Source organism: Oncorhynchus mykiss, chromosome 27 (assembly GCF_057628025.1).
Source record: "Oncorhynchus mykiss isolate SJ-2025 chromosome 27, ASM5762802v1, whole genome shotgun sequence".
Classification (NCBI taxonomy): Eukaryota; Metazoa; Chordata; class Actinopteri; order Salmoniformes; family Salmonidae; genus Oncorhynchus; species Oncorhynchus mykiss.
The window spans coordinates 38,458,267-38,476,987 of record NC_143048.1 but is presented as its reverse complement, the minus strand read 5'-3'; the positions used below and the strand labels follow the sequence as shown (position 1 = coordinate 38,476,987).

General features: G+C 51.3%; 1 protein-coding gene across 1 annotated transcript; it reads right to left on the bottom strand.

Annotated features, from left to right (window-relative positions):
* Window positions 1-336: 336 nt before the first annotated feature.
* On the bottom strand, window positions 337-18,513 carry mre11a (MRE11 homolog A, double strand break repair nuclease). Its single transcript, XM_036965198.2, has 19 exons — window positions 18,120-18,513; window positions 17,393-17,522; window positions 17,166-17,298; window positions 16,929-17,089; window positions 16,534-16,621; window positions 16,177-16,433; window positions 14,096-14,281; window positions 13,774-13,945; window positions 12,276-12,356; window positions 11,745-11,874; window positions 11,538-11,638; window positions 9,556-9,726; window positions 3,580-3,639; window positions 3,307-3,478; window positions 3,076-3,162; window positions 2,907-2,971; window positions 1,443-1,528; window positions 918-1,008; window positions 337-843 (listed from the first exon to the last, which is right to left on the bottom strand). Exons 2-19 carry the CDS (start codon window positions 17,410-17,412, stop codon window positions 796-798), a joined length of 2,109 nt encoding a protein of 702 aa, XP_036821093.1. The 5' UTR covers window positions 17,413-17,522; window positions 18,120-18,513; the 3' UTR covers window positions 337-795.
* Window positions 18,514-18,721: the final 208 nt, after the last annotated feature.

Genomic DNA, 18,721 nt, shown 5'->3' with positions numbered 1-18,721 from the left:
CGAAATTGGGGAGAAAAAGGGGGTAAAAAAAATAAAAGGTTATTGTTTTAATAGTTTTTTTATTTATTTGTCCACTGTCCTGTAGATAAATCTCAATCATGTTTGCGTCCTCTCCATGCCTCCTCCTAAAAACACATTGGAGGAGAAGATCTGAGGGAGGACCCTCCAATGTGCTTTGAGGAGACGAGGAGGGAGGACCTGAGGAATCAAGGGAATACAATTGAGATTTACCGTTTAGCTCGTCTTGTGTGCGTTTTAACACAGCGGGTGCGAATGTCAACAAGTGAGTGTGTGTGTATGTGCGTCAAACAGGAACAGTAAAACACACACCTGAAATAGAAACAGGAAGTATTTAATAAATTTGCTGAAAGCAGACGGTCGCCATGGTGACTAAATGGGTCCAACACTGACCAATAACAGGGCTCAACAAAACTGACTAATGACGCTTTAGGAACTCAGAACGGCCAATCAACAGTCAAAGCAGGTCTTCAGATGGTATGGAAAAGTCCAGCTAGAAGTTAGAATGAATGGAAACCTAATAGGGCTGGGACCTCACCGTACGACATCTCACAATTAAAAAGATTGAGAACAAGCTATAGGATGAAAAATAAGAGTTTAGACACAGGTTCAGCCAGCTAATGCTTCCTCTATTCTGAACAGGCAGTGTATTGGCAGCCCAGGGGTCCATCGTCAGGACCATAAGTGGTGTGAAGAACTATGGGTAAGTTAATCATACATTCACAGCTCACTAGCCAATAAGAAACATGAACATTGTCCAAAGGGGCGGGGTTAAAGCTATCGCCGGCCACTCTTACTGGAGCCTTTAAACGGGTCAAAGTCCTCCTGAGAGAGAGAAGGGAGGTTAGACAGACACACACTGCAACAGGCATATTTCAGTCGTCTCACAGGTCTCATACCTCATCATCGTCGTCATCAAATGTCACTCCTCTGTATGATTGGCTCTGACTCTGGGAGCCCCGCCTACTGGAGGAGGAAGAGGAGGAGGTCCTAGAACACATAACGCAGAACCGTTAGTGGTCCAATGCAGCTGTTTTTTTACTCTTATCAAATCATTACAACAGTTACGTGCCTTACTGTGATTGTTTTACATTAAACTGGTCCAAAAAAATGAAACATAAACAGCATATTAAAAAGCTATTTTTCAAGAAAGAATTTAGCTAGAAGTGGTCTGAGTGAGGAGCCTAATAGGAGGGAAATGCAACCTGAAAACTAGCTGTTATTGGTCTATAAACTCCACCCATGCAAAATAAGCTGAAATTTCAAACAGCTCTTACACTAAAAAGGACATTATTCTGATTGGATATAAAACATGGAAAACCACGTTTATGACTGCACTGCCCCTTTAATACCCTCTACAAACAGACACATACACACAGATCACTAATCAATGTCCAAATCCTACCCAAAACACACTTTCCTACCTCTGTGTTGGTCGTGATGCAGGTGTTGGTCTTGATGCAGGCTTCACAAAGGAAACATCGTCAGAGTCATCATCATCAATGGTTATCTAGAGATGGGAGGGAGGAGAGAGGGGAGGAGGGAGAGGAGATGGGGGAGGAGGAGGGAGGAGAGATGGGGGAGGAGGAGGGAGGAGAGATGGGGGAGGAGGGGGGAGGAGAGATGGGGGAGGAGAGATGGGGAAGAAGGAGGGAGGAGAGATGGGGGAGGAGGAGGGAGGAGAGATGGGGGAGGAGGAGGGAGGAGAGATGGGGGAGGAGGAGGGAGGAGAGATGGGGGAGGAGGAGGGAGGAGAGATGGTAGAGGAGGAGGGAGGAGAGATGGTAGAGGAGGAGGGAGGAGAGATGGTAGAGGAGGAGGGAGGAGAGATGGTAGAGGAGGAGGGAGGAGAGATGGTAGAGGAGGAGGGAGGAGAGATGGTAGAGGAGGAGGGAGGAGAGATGGGAGAGGAGGAGGGAGGAGAGATGGGAGAGGAGGAGGGAGGAGAGATGGGAGAGGAGGGGGGAGGAGAGATGGAGGAAGATGGAGGTGAGATGGAGGAAGATGGAGGTGAGATGGAGGAAGATGAAGTTGAGATGGAGGTGAGATGGAGTTGAGATGGGAGGGGGGAGGAGAGATGGAGGAAGATGGAGGTGAGATGGAGGAAGATGGAGGTGAGATGGAGGAAGATGGAGTTGAGATGGAGGTGAGATGGAGAGATGGGAGGGGGGAGGAGAGATGGGAGGGGGGGAGAGATGGGAGGGGGGGAGAGATGGGGGGGGGGAGATGGGGGGGGGGAGAGATGGAGGAAGATGGAGGTGAGATGGAGGAAGATGGAGGTGAGATGGAGGAAGATGGAGGTGAGATGGAGGAAGATGGAGGTGAGATGGAGGAAGATGGAGGTGAGATGGAGGTGAGATGGAGAGATGGGAGGGGGGAGGAGAGATGGGAGGGGGGAGAGATGGGAGGGGGGGAGAGATGGGGGGGGGAGAGATGGGAGGGGGGGAGAGATGGAGGAAGATGGAGGTGAGATGGAGGAAAATGGAGGTGAGATGGAGGAAGATGGAGGTGAGATGGAGGAAGATGGAGGTGAGATGGAGGAAGATGGAGGTGAGATGGAGGAAGATGGAGGTGAGATGGAGGAAGATGGAGGTGAGATGGAGGAAGATGGAGGTGAGATGGAGGAAGATGGAGGAAGATGGAGGTGAGATGGAGGTGAGATGGAGGTGAGATGGAGGAAGATGGAGGTGAGATGGAGGAAGATGGAGGTGAGATGGAGGAAGATGGAGGAAGATGGAGGTGAGATGGAGGAAGATGGAGGTGAGATGGAGGTGAGATGGAGGAAGAGGACACCAACATCAGAACATTATGTACAACACACACATTCACTTCAAGACCAGTAAGAAGGTCTATAAAGCAAGCAGAGATGGGGAGTGTGAGGGACTAACCTCATCTGTGTAAGATTTAGCCGACACCGCCCCTCTCGATGGCCGCTGAGGTGCAGCCTGGAACGCTGCAGGATGGAGGGAGGAGAGAGGGAGGGGTGGAAGATGAGTAGTAGATCAGTACAATAACACACTTAGGTTTGAGAAACACAACAACACAGCAGACACTCACCATCCATGATGTTTCTGCCCTGGGTGGGGTTGACCACTGAGGCCTTCTGAGAACGGGCCCGCCCTGCTGGCTTTGGCTCTGCTGCACCTGGACACACAGGCACAAATACATTCACACACAAAACGCACCCACGCCAACAACACATACAAACAAATGCAGTCGGTAATATATACATGCATAAATATAATTGACCCTTTCTCATGAGTGAATAGATCTTGGAGAGAAACAAACCTCTTCCTCTCCTGGCTGTGGTTTGGCCCCTCCCCCTCCCCCCCCGCCCCCTGCCCCTGGTGGGGGGAGGCGGGGCAGAGTCCTCGTCCGAATCCATGGAAACATCAGGCTCATCTGATAGGTCCAGGTCTTCGCCTCGCTCTATGCGGTGAGCTTTAGCTCTGTTGAGGGCCTACACAGAGAGGAGAGTACTGGTATGAACGTATACATGTGGTGTGGTGTGGTGTGGTGTGGTGTGGTGTGGTGTGGTGTGTGTGTGTGTTCCTGACTCACCACCTGAACCTCTTCATCCTCCTCTGCAGTGTTTTTCTTAGATTCTCTGAAACGGCGAATCTGAGGAGAGAACAGGTTGCTGTGGTTACTATCATCTCTCCCCTCTCCACCTCCTGGTCAATCTCCTCCTCTGTCAGTACTCCTCTCTGCTAGAGGTGTCTACCACATCCTCTCCCCCTCCTCTGTACCTCCTGGTCAATCTCCTCCTCTGTCAGTACTCCTCTCTGCTGGAGGTGTCTACCCCCTCCTCTCCCCCTCCTCTGTACCTCCTGGTCAATCTCCTCCTCTGTCAGTACTCCTCTCTGCTGCAGGTGTCTACCCCCTCCTCTCCCCCCCATGGTCAATCTCCTCCTCTGTCAGTACTCCTCTCTGCTGGAGGTGTCTACCCCCTCCTCTCCACCTCCTGGTCAATCTCCTCCTCTGTCAGTACTCCTCTCTGCTGGAGGTGTCTACCCCCTCCTCTCCCGCTCATGGTCAATCTCCTCCTCTGTCAGTACTCCTCTCTGCTAGAGGTGTCTACCACATCCTCTCCCCCTCCTCTGTACCTCCTGGTCAATCTCCTCCTCTGTCAGTACTCCTCTCTGCTGGAGGTGTCTACCCCCTCCTCTCCCCCTCCTCTGTACCTCCTGGTCAATCTCCTCCTCTGTCAGTACTCCTCTCTGCTGCAGGTGTCTACCCCCTCCTCTCCCCCTCATGGTCAATCTCCTCCTCTGTCAGTACTCCTCTCTGCTGCAGGTGTCTACCCCCTCCTCTCCCCCCCATGGTCAATCTCCTCCTCTGTCAGTACTCCTCTCTGCTGGAGGTGTCTACCCCCTCCTCTCCACCTCCTGGTCAATCTCCTCCTCTGTCAGTACTCCTCTCTGCTGGAGGTGTCTACCCCCTCCTCTCCCCCTCATGGTCAATCTCCTCCTCTGTCAGTACTCCTCTCTGCTAGAGGTGTCTACCCCCTCCTCTCCCCCTCCTCTGTACCTCCTGGTCAATCTCCTCCTCTGTCAGTACTCCTCTCTGCTGGAGGTGACTACCCCCTCCTCTCCCCCTCCTCTGTACTTCCTGGTCAATCTCCTCCTCTGTTAGTACTCCTCTCTGCTGGAGGTGACTACCCCCTCCTCTCCCCCTCCTCTGTACCTCCTGGTCAATCTCTTCCTCTGTCAGTACTCCTCTCTGCTGCAGGTGTCTACCCCCTCCTCTCCCCCTCATGGTCAATCTCCTCCTCTGTCAGTACTCCTCTCTGCTAGAGGTGTCTACCCCCTCCTCTCCCCCTCCTCTGTACCTCCAGGTCAATCTCCTCCTCTGTCAGTACTCCTCTCTGCTGGAGGTGACTACCCCCTCCTCTCCCCCTCATGGTCAATCTCCTCCTCTGTCAGTACTCCTCTCTGCTGGAGGTGACTACCCCCTCCTCTCCCCCTCCTCTGTACCTCCTGGTCAATCTCCTCCTCTGTTAGTACTCCTCTCTGCTGGAGGTGACTACCCCCTCCTCTCCCCCTCATGGTCAATCTCCTCCTCTGTCAGTACTCCTCTCTGCTAGAGGTGTCTACCCCCTCCTCTCCCCCTCCTCTGTACCTCCTGGTCAATCTCCTCCTCTGTCAGTACTCCTCTCTGCTGGAGGTGACTACCCCCTCCTCTCCCCCTCCTCTGTACCTCCTGGTCAATCTCCTCCTCTGTTAGTACTCCTCTCTGCTGCAGGTGTCTACCCCCTCCTCTCCCCCTCATGGTCAATCTTCTCCTCTGTCAGTACTCCTCTCTGCTGCAGGTGTCTACCCCCTCCTCTCCCCCTCCTCTGTACCTCCTGGTCAATCTCCTCCTCTGTCAGTACTCCTCTCTGCTGCAGGTGTCTACCCCCTCCTCTCCACCTCCTGGTCAATCTCCTCCTCTGTCAGTACTCCTCTCTGCTGCAGGTGTCTACCCCCTCCTCTCCCCCCCATGGTCAATCTCCTCCTCTGTCAGTACTCCTCTCTGCTGGAGGTGTCTACCCCCTCCTCTCCACCTCCTGGTCAATCTCCTCCTCTGTCAGTACTCCTCTCTGCTGGAGGTGTCTACCCCCTCCTCTCCCCCTCATGGTCAATCTCCTCCTCTGTCAGTACTCCTCTCTGCTAGAGGTGTCTACCCCCTCCTCTCCCCCTCCTCTGTACCTCCTGGTCAATCTCCTCCTCTGTCAGTACTCCTCTCTGCTGGAGGTGACTACCCCCTCCTCTCCCCCTCCTCTGTACTTCCTGGTCAATCTCCTCCTCTGTTAGTACTCCTCTCTGCTGGAGGTGACTACCCCCTCCTCTCCCCCTCCTCTGTACCTCCTGGTCAATCTCTTCCTCTGTCAGTACTCCTCTCTGCTGCAGGTGTCTACCCCCTCCTCTCCCCCTCATGGTCAATCTCCTCCTCTGTCAGTACTCCTCTCTGCTAGAGGTGTCTACCCCCTCCTCTCCCCCTCCTCTGTACCTCCTGGTCAATCTCCTCCTCTGTCAGTACTCCTCTCTGCTGGAGGTGACTACCCCCTCCTCTCCCCCTCCTCTGTACCTCCTGGTCAATCTCCTCCTCTGTTAGTACTCCTCTCTGCTGGAGGTGACTACCCCCTCCTCTCCCCCTCATGGTCAATCTCCTCCTCTGTCAGTACTCCTCTCTGCTAGAGGTGTCTACCCCCTCCTCTCCCCCTCGTCTGTACCTCCTGGTGAATCTCCTCCTCTGTCAGTACTCCTCTCTGCTAGAGGTGTCTACCCCCTCCTCTTCCCCTCCTCTGTACCTCCTGGTCAATCTCCTCCTCTGTTAGTACTCCTCTCTGCTGGAGGTGTCTACCCCCTCCTCTTCCCCTCCTCTGTACCTCCTGGTCAATCTCCTCCTCTGTCAGTACTCCTCTCTGCTAGAGGTGTCTACCCCCTCCTCTCCCCCTCCTCTGTACCTCCTGGTCAATCTCCTCCTCTGTTAGTACTCCTCTCTGCTAGAGGTGTCTACCCCCTCCTCTTCCCCTCCTCTGTACCTCCTGGTCAATCTCCTCCTCTGTCAGTACTCCTCTCTGCTAGAGGTGTCTACCCCCTCCTCTCCCCCTCCTCTGTACCTCCTGGTCAATCTCCTCCTCTGTCAGTACTCCTCTCTGCTGGAGGTGTCTACCCCCTCCTCTCCCCCTCCTCTGTACCTCCTGGTCAATCTCCTCCTCTGTCAGTACTCCTCTCTGCTGGAGGTGACTACCCCCTCCTCTCCCCCTCCTCTGTACCTCCTGGTCAATCTCCTCCTCTGTCAGTACTCCTCTCTGCTGGAGGTGACTACCCCCTCCTCTCCCCCTCCTCTGTACCTCCTGGTCAATCTCCTCCTCTGTCAGTACTCCTCTCTGCTGGAGGTGTCTACCCCCTCCTCTCCCCCTCCTCTGTACCTCCTGGTCAATCTCCTCCTCTGTTAGTACTCCTCTCTGCTGGAGGTGTCTACCCCCTCCTCTCCCCCTCATGGTCAATCTTCTCCTCTGTCAGTACTCCTCTCTGCTGCAGGTGTCTACCCCCTCCTCTCCCCCTCATGGTCAATCTTCTCCTCTGTCAGTACTCCTCTCTGCTGCAGGTGTCTACCCCCTCCTCTCCACCTCCTGGTCAATCTCCTCCTCTGTCAGTACTCCTCTCTGCTGCAGGTGTCTACCCCCTCCTCTCCCCCTCCTCTGTACCTCCTGGTCAATCTCCTCCTCTGTCAGTACTCCTCTCTGCTGCAGGTGTCTACCCCCTCCTCTCCACCTCCTGGTCAATCTCCTCCTCTGTCAGTACTCCTCTCTGCTGCAGGTGTCTACCCCCTCCTCTCCCCCTCATGGTCAATCTTCTCCTCTGTCAGTACTCCTCTCTGCTGCAGGTGTCTACCCCCTCCTCTCCCCCTCATGGTCAATCTTCTCCTCTGTCAGTACTCCTCTCTGCTGCAGGTGTCTACCCCCTCCTCTCCACCTCCTGGTCAATCTCCTCCTCTGTCAGTACTCCTCTCTGCTGCAGGTGTCTACCCCCTCCTCTCCACCTCCTGGTCAATCTCCTCCTCTGTCAGTACTCCTCTCTGCTGCAGGTGTCTACCCCCTCCTCTCCCCCCCATGGTCAATCTCCTCCTCTGTCAGTACTCCTCTCTGCTGGAGGTGTCTACCCCCTCCTCTCCACCTCCTGGTCAATCTCCTCCTCTGTCAGTACTCCTCTCTGCTGCAGGTGTCTACCCCCTCCTCTCCCCCTCATGGTCAATCTCCTCCTCTGTCAGTACTCCTCTCTGCTGGAGGTGTCTACCCCCTCCTCTCCCCCTCATGGTCAATCTCCTCCTCTGTCAGTACTCCTCTCTGCTAGAGGTGTCTACCCCCTCCTCTGTACCTCCTGGTCAATCTCCTCCTCTGTCAGTACTCCTCTCTGCTGGAGGTGACTACCCCCTCCTCTCCCCCTCCTCTGTACTTCCTGGTCAATCTCCTCCTCTGTTAGTACTCCTCTCTGCTGGAGGTGACTACCCCCTCCTCTCCCCCTCCTCTGTACCTCCTGGTCAATCTCCTCCTCTGTCAGTACTCCTCTCTGCTGGAGGTGACTACCCCCTCCTCTCCCCCTCCTCTGTACCTCCTGGTCAATCTCCTCCTCTGTTAGTACTCCTCTCTGCTGGAGGTGACTACCCCCTCCTCTCCCCCTCATGGTCAACCTCCTCCTCTGTCAGTACTCCTCTCTGCTAGAGGTGTCTACCCCCTCCTCTCCCCCTCCTCTGTACCTCCTGGTCAATCTCCTCCTCTGTCAGTACTCCTCTCTGCTAGAGGTGTCTACCCCCTCCTCTTCCCCTCCTCTGTACCTCCTGGTCAATCTCCTCCTCTGTTAGTACTCCTCTCTGCTGGAGGTGTCTACCCCCTCCTCTCCCCCTCCTCTGTACCTCCTGGTCAATCTCCTCCTCTGTCAGTACTCCTCTCTGCTGGAGGTGTCTACCCCCTCCTCTCCCCCTCCTCTGTACCTCCTGGTCAATCTCCTCCTCTGTCAGTACTCCTCTCTGCTGGAGGTGACTACCCCCTCCTCTCCCCCTCCTCTGTACCTCCTGGTCAATCTCCTCCTCTGTCAGTACTCCTCTCTGCTGGAGGTGACTACCCCCTCCTCTCCCCCTCCTCTGTACCTCCTGGTCAATCTCCTCCTCTGTCAGTACTCCTCTCTGCTGGAGGTGACTACCCCCTCCTCTCCCCCTCCTCTGTACCTCCTGGTCAATCTCCTCCTCTGTCAGTACTCCTCTCTGCTGGAGGTGTCTACCCCCTCCTCTCCCCCTCCTCTGTACCTCCTGGTCAATCTCCTCCTCTGTTAGTACTCCTCTCTGCTGGAGGTGTCTACCCCCTCCTCTCCCCCTCCTCTGTACCTCCTGGTCAATCTCCTCCTCTGTTAGTACTCCTCTCTGCTGGAGGTGTCTACCCCCTCCTCTCCCCCTCCTCTGTACCTCCTGGTCAATCTCCTCCTCTGTCAGTACTCCTCTCTGCTGGAGGTGTCTACCCCCTCCTCTGTACCTCCTGGTCAATCTCCTCCTCTGTTAGTACTCCTCTCTGCTGGAGGTGTCTACCCCCTCCTCTCCCCCTCCTCTGTACCTCCTGGTCAATCTCCTCCTCTGTCAGTACTCCTCTCTGCTGGAGGTGACTACCCCCTCCTCTCCCCCTCCTCTGTACCTCCTGGTCAATCTCCTCCTCTGTCAGTACTCCTCTCTGCTGCAGGTGTCTACCCCCTCCTCTCCCCCTCATGGTCAATCTCCTCCTCTGTCAGTACTCCTCTCTGCTGCAGGTGTCTACCCCCTCCTCTCCCCCTCATGGTCAATCTCCTCCTCTGTCAGTACTCCTCTCTGCTAGAGGTGTCTACCCCCTCCTCTCCCCCTCCTCTGTACCTCCTGGTCAATCTCCTCCTCTGTCAGTACTCCTCTCTGCTAGAGGTGTCTACCCCCTCCTCTCCCCCTCCTCTGTACCTCCTGGTCAATCTCCTCCTCTGTCAGTACTCCTCTCTGCTGGAGGTGACTACCCCCTCCTCTCCCCCTCCTCTGTACCTCCTGGTCAATCTCCTCCTCTGTCAGTACTCCTCTCTGCTGCAGGTGTCTCTGGGTTTTCTCCAGCTGGTATCTGATCAGTTCCTCGATGGCATCCTTCTCCTCCTTGTCCACATACTCCTGCACTGCCTTCCCCATGCCCTGCTCCGTCAGCAGGGAGAGCTGCACCGTCTACACACACAGTCATGTTAACACACACCCACAGTCATGTTAACACACACCCACAGTCATGTTAACACACACCCACAGTCATGTTAACACACATCCACACACACAGTCATGTTAACACACACACCCACAGTCATGTTAACACACACACACAGTCATGTTAACACACACCCACAGTCATGTTAACACACATCCACACCCACAGTCATGTTAACACACACCCACAGTCATGTTAACACACACCCACAGTCATGTTAACACACACCCACAGTCATGTTAACACACATCCACACCCACAGTCATGTTAACACACACCCACACCCACAGTCATGTTAACACACACCCACAGTCATGTTAACACACACCCACAGTCATGTTAACACACACCCACAGTCATGTTAACACACACCCACAGTCATGTTAACACACACCCACAGTCATGTTAACACACATCCACACACACAGTCATGTTAACACACACCCACAGTCATGTTAACACACACACACACAGTCATGTTAACACACATCCACACACACAGTCATGTTAACACACACCCACAGTCATGTTAACACACACCCACAGTCATGTTAACACACACACACACACAGTCATGTTAACACACATCCACACACACAGTCATGTTAACACACATCCACACACACAGTCATGTTAACACACACACAAAGTCATGTTAACACACACCCACAGTCATGTTAACACACACCCACAGTCATGTTAACACACACCCACAGTCATGTTAACACACACCCACAGTCATGTTAACACACACCCACAGTCATGTTAACACACACACACAGTAATGTTAACACACACCCACAGTCATGTTAACACACACACACAGTCATGTTAACACACACCCACAGTCATGTTAACACACACACACAGTCATGTTAACACACACACAGTCATGTTAACACACACACAGTCATGTTAACACACACCCACAGTCATGTTAACACACACCCACAGTCATGTTAACACACACACACAGTCATGTTAACACACACACAGTCATGTTAACACACACCCACAGTCATGTTAACACACACACACAGTCATGTTAACACACACACAGTCATGTTGACACACACCCACAGTCATGTTAACACACAGTCATGTTAACACACACACAGTCATGTTAACACACACACACACACAGTCATGTTAACACACACACAGTCATGTTAACACACACCCAGTCATGTTAACACACACCCAGTCATGTTAACACACACCCAGTCATGTTAACACACACCCAGTCATGTTAACACACACCCAGTCATGTTAACACACACACACAGTCATGTTAACACACATCCACACACAGTCATGTTAACACACATCCACACACACAGTCATGTTAACACACACCCACAGTCATGTTAACACACACACACAGTCATGTTAACACACATCCACACACACACAGTTATGTTAACACACACCCACAGTCATGTTAACACACACCCACAGTCATGTTAACACACACCCACAGTCCTGTTAACACACACCCACAGTCCTGTTAACACACACCCACAGTCATGTTAACACACACCCACAGTCATGTTAACACACACCCACAGTCATGTTAACACACACCCACAGTCATGTTAACACACACACCCAGTCATGTTAACACACAGTCATGTTAACACACACACACACAGTCATTAACACACATCCATGTTAACACACACACACAGTCATGTTAACACACATCCACACACACAGTCATATTAACACACATCGTCATGTTAACACACAGTCAAGGTATGGAGAAGTGTGTGTGTACCTTTTCTGCTGTCAGGAAGTACTCTTTAATGAGATCCTCCACCCTCAGACCCTCAGTTGAGGAGTGACTCAGGAGCTGCCCAAAGTCAACACCCTCTTCGCCTACACTTACACAGCAAAAACAGACAGACAGGAGAGTGATCTGAACATCAGAAAAAGTAGGCTTGTCAAATGTTATGATTATGGTGTGTGTGTGTGTGTGTGTTACCTTTAACTTTGGCCTTGTACTCCTTCTGTCTGATGAAGTGAACAACGTCTTTGGGGTTTGCAACCTGCTCTACAAACTTCTGACTGAAACGAGTGGCATTGAAGGCCTCAAAACCACCGCTGTAGTCCACCTTGAGAGAGAGAGACAAATATTAAACTGTGACAAATACTCAAATTGTACCTTGAGAAATACCCTTGATTCTGTTGCAGTGTTCAACAGAATAACGTGTATTATAATCTGGGTGGTTTGAGCGCTGAATGGCTAACAGCCGTGGTATATCAGACCGTATACCACGGGTATGACAAAACATTTATTTTAACTGCTCTAATTACATTGGTAACCAGGTAACCAGTTTATAATAGCAATAAGGCACCTCAGGGGTTTGTGGTATATGGTCAATATACCACGACTAAGGGCTGTATCCAGGGACTTGTGCATAAGAACAACCCTTAGCCGTGGTATATTGACCATATACCACACCCCCTCGGGCCTTATTGCTCAAGTATAAAATGTTACTTGTGTCTCACTCACTCTCAGGCGTATGAGGGGTTTCTCAGGGGTAAGGGGGTTTCCTAGTCGATCTCGCTCTGCTTCCTCAATCATCGCTTCCACCTGGGAACGGACACACACAGAGTCAGGGAGAGCTAGAGAGGGACAGACAGCCAGGCAGAGAAAGAGCGAGCGAGAGAGAGAGGGACAGACAGCTAGGCAGAGAAAGAGCGCGGGACAGACAGCCAGGCAGAGAAAGAGCGAGAGAGGGAACAGACAGCCAGGCAGAGAAAGAGCGAGAGGGACAGACAGCCAGGCAGAGAAAGAGCGCGGGACAGACAGCCAGGCAGAGAAAGAGCGAGAGAGGGAACAGACAGCCAGGCAGAGAAAGAGCGAGAGGGACAGACAGCCAGGCAGAGAAAGAGCGAGAGAGGGAACAGACAGCCAGGCAGAGAAAGAGCGAGCGAGAGAGGGACAGACAGCCAGGCAGAGAAAGAGCGAGAGGGACAGACAGCCAGGCAGAGAAAGAGCGAGCGAGAGAGGGACAGACAGCCAGGCAGAGAAAGAGCGAGCAAGAGAGGGACAGACAGCCAGGCAGAGAAAGAGCGAGAGAGGGACAGACAGCCAGGCAGAGAAAGAGCGAGAGGGACAGACAGCCAGGCAGAGAAAGAGCGAGCGAGAGAGGGACAGACAGCCAGGCAGAGAAAGAGCGAGCAAGAGAGGGACAGACAGCCAGGCAGAGAAAGAGTGAGAGAGGGACAGACAGCCAGGCAGAGAAAGAGCAAGCAAGAGAGGGACAGACAGCCAGGCAGAGAAAGAGCGAGCAAGAGAGGGACAGACAGCCAGGCAGAGAAAGCGAGAGGGACAGACAGCCAGGCAGAGAAAGAGCGAGCGAGAGAGGGACAGACAGCCAGGCAGAGAAAGAGCGAGCAAGAGAGGGACAGACAGCCAGGCAGAGAAAGAGCGAGAGAGGGACAGACAGCCAGGCAGAGAAAGAGCGAGAGAGGGACAGACAGCCAGGCAGAGAAAGAGCGAGCGAGAGAGGGACAGACAGCCAGGCAGAGAAAGAGCGAGCGAGAGAGGGACAGACAGCCAGGCAGAGAAAGAGCGAGCGAGAGAGGGACAGACAGCCAGGCAGAGAAAGAGCGAGTGAGAGAGGGACAGACAGCCAGGCAGAGAAAGAGCGAGCAAGAGAGGGACAGACAGCCAGGCAGAGAAAGAGCGAGCGAGAGAGGGACAGACAGCCAGGCAGAGAAAGCGAGAGAGGGACAGACAGCCAGGCAGAGAAAGAGCGAGCGAGAGAGGGACAGACAGCCAGGCAGAGAAAGAGCGAGCAAGAGAGGGACAGACAGCCAGGCAGAGAAAGAGCGAGCGAGAGAGGGACTGACAGCCAGGCAGAGAAAGCGAGAGAGGGACAGACAGCCAGGCAGAGAAAGAGCGATCGAGAGAGGGACAGACAGCCAGGCAGAGAAAGCGAGAGAGGGACAGACAGCCAGGCAGAGAAAGAGAGAGCGAGAGAGAAAGAGCACCTTGTGCTCACCTTCTCCTGGCAGAAGGCCTCTACCCTCTGGTTGACCTTGGGCATGTCAGGGTTGAAGAGGTCAGGGTGCTCTGAGAGGACCAGGTCCTGGATGAAGAACTGACGCACCGTGTGCAGCGGGATCTTCTGAAGGTTCATCTTACGCCCCTTCACCCTCAGCAGACCTATGTGCCTGCACACACACACACACACGCAGGCAATGACACACACGGACACAGGAACACACACAAGGGCATACAAATATGCAGACAAACACACACAGCGAGTGCTGTTTGAGCGTATACAAAAGAGTGTGTTTCTGTGTCTGTGTGTGTTGGCGTACTTCTTGACGGCCTCTCCGGGGGACAGTGATGTGGCAACAGAGCTACCAGGCTGGGTGACATAGAACAGCCGCTGTTCGTTCCTTCTGGGGTTTATCAGACACTCATGTTCATGACCCCACACCACCAGGTCCAGAAAGTCATCCAGAAACTGCTCTGGGATGTAGTTGGTGGCCCCATGCTTACTCCTGCAACACACACACACACCTCAGAGATGTGGCTTTTGTAAAACACACACATTCAGTACCACACACACACACACACTTAGCATATACACACCTGTTCTACTGGACAGTATAAACACACACACCTGTTCTGGTGGACAGTATAACACACACACACCTGTTCTGGTGGACAGTATAACACACACACACACACCTGTTCTGGTAGACAGTATAAACACACACACCTGTTCTACTGGACAGTATAAACACACACACCTGTTCTGGTGGACAGTATAAACACACACACCTGTTCTGGTGGACAGTATAAACACACACACCTGTTTTACTGGACAGTATAAACACACACACCTGTTCTACTGGACAGTATAAACACACACACCTGTTCTGGTGGACAGTATAAACACACACACCTGTTCTGGTGGACAGTATAAACACACACACCTGTTCTACTGGACAGTATAAACACACACACCTGTTCTACTGGACAGTATAAACACACACACCTGTTCTACTGGACAGTATAAACACACACACCTGTTCTGGTAGACAGTATAAACACACACACCTGTTCTACTGGACAGTATAAACACACACACCTGTTCTGGTGGACAGTTTAAACACACACACCTGTTCTGGTGGACAGTATAAACACACACACCTGTTCTACTGGACAGTATAAACACACACACCTGTTCTACTGGACAGTATAAACACACACACCTGTTCTACTGGACAGTATAAACACACACACCTGTTCTGGTGGACAGTATAAACACACACACCTGTTCTACTGGACAGTATAAACACACACACCTGTTCTGGTGGACAGTATAAACACACACACCTGTTCTGGTGGACAGTATAAACACACACACCTGTTCTACTGGACAGTATAAACACACACACCTGTTCTGGTGGACAGTATAAACACACACACCTGTTCTACTGGACAGTATAAACACACACACCTGTTCTACTGAACAGTATAAACACACACACCTGTTCTACTGAACAGTATAAACACACACACCTGTTCTGGTGGACAGTATAAACACACACACCTGTTCTACTGGACAGTATAAACACACACACCTGTTCTGGTGGACAGTATAAACACACACACCTGTTCTGGTGGACAGTATAAACACACACACCTGTTCTGGTAGACAGTATAAACACACACACCTGTTCTGGTGGACAGTATAAACACACACACCTGTTCTACTGGACAGTATAAACACACACACCTGTTCTACTGGACAGTATAAACACACACACCTGTTCTGGTGGACAGTATAAACACACACACCTGTTCTGGTGGACAGTATAAACACACACACCTGTTCTGGTGGACAGTATAAACACACACACCTGTTCTGGTGGACAGTATAAACACACACACCTGTTCTGGTGGACAGTATAAACACACACACCTGTTCTGGTGGACAGTATAAACACACACACCTGTTCTGGTGGACAGTATAAACACACACACCTGTTCTGGTGGACAGTATAAACACACACACCTGTTCTACTGGACAGTATAAACACACACACCTGTTCTGGTGGACAGTATAAACACACACACCTGTTCTGGTAGACAGTATAAACACACACACCTGTTCTGGTAGACAGTATAAACACACACACCTGTTCTGGTGGACAGTATAAACACACACACCTGTTCTACTGAACAGTATAAACACACACACCTGTTCTACTGAACAGTATAAACACACACACCTGTTCTGGTGGACAGTATAAACACACACACCTGTTCTGGTGGACAGTATAAACACACACACCTGTTCTACTGGACAGTATAAACACACACACCTGTTCTACTGAACAGTATAAACACACACACCTGTTCTACTGAACAGTATAAACACACACACCTGTTCTGGTGGATGGTGAAGAGGTTGAACCATTGGTCCTGGTCTTCTTTGGGGCGGAGCATGGTCACCTGGTTGTTAACAAACATCCTGTAGAGGCGCTCATCAGGAATAGAGCCGATGCCGTACAGGGCTAGCTTAGTGCTGCCTTTCTGCAGGAGGACGGGACTAATCTCTATCCTCTCTACTGATTGGCTGCGGCCAAAATGATTGACAAGTCCGGCAGAGCTCAGGAGATCCAACGCACACAGACCATCCGCCTGGATTGGAGACGAGAGAGATAAGAGTTACACATAGAGATACAGACATATACGCATGTGGTTCAAGATAGATGACTGAAACCTTGGCAACGGAGCTTACCCCTGTAGGATCGTCATGGTTACCGTGCACACTGAACACGGGGATGGAGATGTTCAGGTTCTCATCCTGGTAGTTCACCCATGGAAACCTGAGAACACACAGAGAAACATTTGATGCACATACTGTACTTTACATACAACCCACGGTTGGGAAGCGTTAATAATACGTGGATATTTTATCTGGTAAGTTCAACTAGAATATTATTCAACGTTTGGGACAGGTGATGTATAGGTTTTCAGCAATTTAAAAAAAGTGTGAGGATGCTGTCCAAGCAAGGGCTAGCGTCGCCACCTCGGGGCTAGCGTCGCCACCTCGGGGCTAGCGTCGCCACCTCGGGGCTAGCGTCGCCACCTCGGGGCTAGCGTCGCCACCTCAGGGCTAACACACAGACTGACTTGCTGTTGCTGAAGTTGACAGCCTGGTCACTGAGGACATCGAAGAGGATAGGAGTGTCTCCCATGCAGTACTTCCTCAGCAGAGAGATGCAGGAGTGAAGACAGCGTCTGGAAGGCTTGTTCTCATGGAACAGATCACCTCCCAACAGGATGAAGTCAACCTGCGGACAGAGACAGAGGTGAGTGTGGGGGAGAGAGAAATTACATTATACTGTGTGTGTACACACACACACACACTTGGTTCTGTTTGGCACACTTCAGGATCTCGTCGAAGGTGTTGAACGTGTCGTTGCCACGGACAGCATCTTTCTCCAGGTAACCAAGGTGAATATCCGTGGCGATCAGGATCTTGAAGGTGTCCTCGTCGTCCCTGGCAACAGAAGCACAATCAGAACCCCAGAGTCTCCAGATGCCCTCAGTGACAACTACACCACGAGGAGACAGATTATTCTGATGTTACATACAGGGTGTTCTCTGATGTCATGTTGAATGGAAACAGGTCCAGAGCAGAGAACCCTTCAGCAGCAGAGGTAGAGAGAGGGAGTGATGTCAACACCTGTATCAATACAGTTAACAAGTCTCCGGAGATGTCACCTACAGACAGACAGAGTGAGAAAGAAAAGTCTGGTTGCCGCCTTAATTTATAGCCTGTAATTGGAGCACAGAGTTTTCCCTGGTCAGGTCATACTGTTTGCCACAACATTGTGAGCCAATGCAAATCTCCCATAGCTATGATTCTGAGGTTGAGCCAGCTCGGCTAACTGTAGGAAAGACTCCTGGATCCAATATGACAAATGACTGAATACACGGATTAAGTTGAATTTTCCCCGGCCTTGACGCTGATCTAACGACTAAGGTAACGCTACAGTTTTGCATTTCCCCCTAAGCAGTTAGGTAGGGTTAGGATTTCCGGAGGTTAATGCATAACGTTACATATTAACTAAGAGCACTCTGCAGTTAGCTAGCCAATGAAGGCTCCAACAACGCATTAAAAGCACATTTAGCTAACGTTAGCGCGCTAACTAACTCTAGCTGGTATAAAGCGACTAGTAAAATAGTCTAATCTTAGAAATGACTGTGCATTAGATGATACCACAACTGGCATATCTGACCCCAATGTGAATATCATGTTATCAAGTACTAGCTAATTCCATTATACACGGAGATATCTACTCTTCACAAACCACGCACCTCTCCTACTCCCCGCGCTCGATTATTGTGTACATGTGAACAACTCCCCTTACGGAAGTTAGCACAGGAAACGTCGTTTCCGAGAGGCAAATGTAGTTTTCTTTACATGAAGCCTCCGCATGTAGCCATACTATGTCTGACGAAGAAAAACAGCAAATCCCAAAAGACGACAATAAACTCCATGAAGCGGCGTTTAGATGCGCTCGATTTGTAGTGCGCCGGCGTGAGCAGTGTAGGACATGTTCAATTTTAGGCCTAAATCGGCTATATCGGCTTTTATAGCGGCATAGAGGTTTTATTTTAGAGACATGAGAGATTAGGAACAAATGGGAGAATAGGATAGAATGATGTCAGACTTCACCCAGTCCCAGAAAAGTAGGAATATACTCTCTACTCGCTAGAGGGCAGTGAGAGCACAGTGAGAGCGCAGTATGCAGTGGTGGAAAGGTCTTAGGTAAAAACACTTTAAAGTTCTACGTAAGTCGTTTTTTGGGGGTATCTGTACCTTACTATTTATATTTTTGACTACTTTTACTTCTATTTCACTACATTCCTTAAGAAAATATTGTATGTTTTTACTCCATACATTTTACTCCAGATAC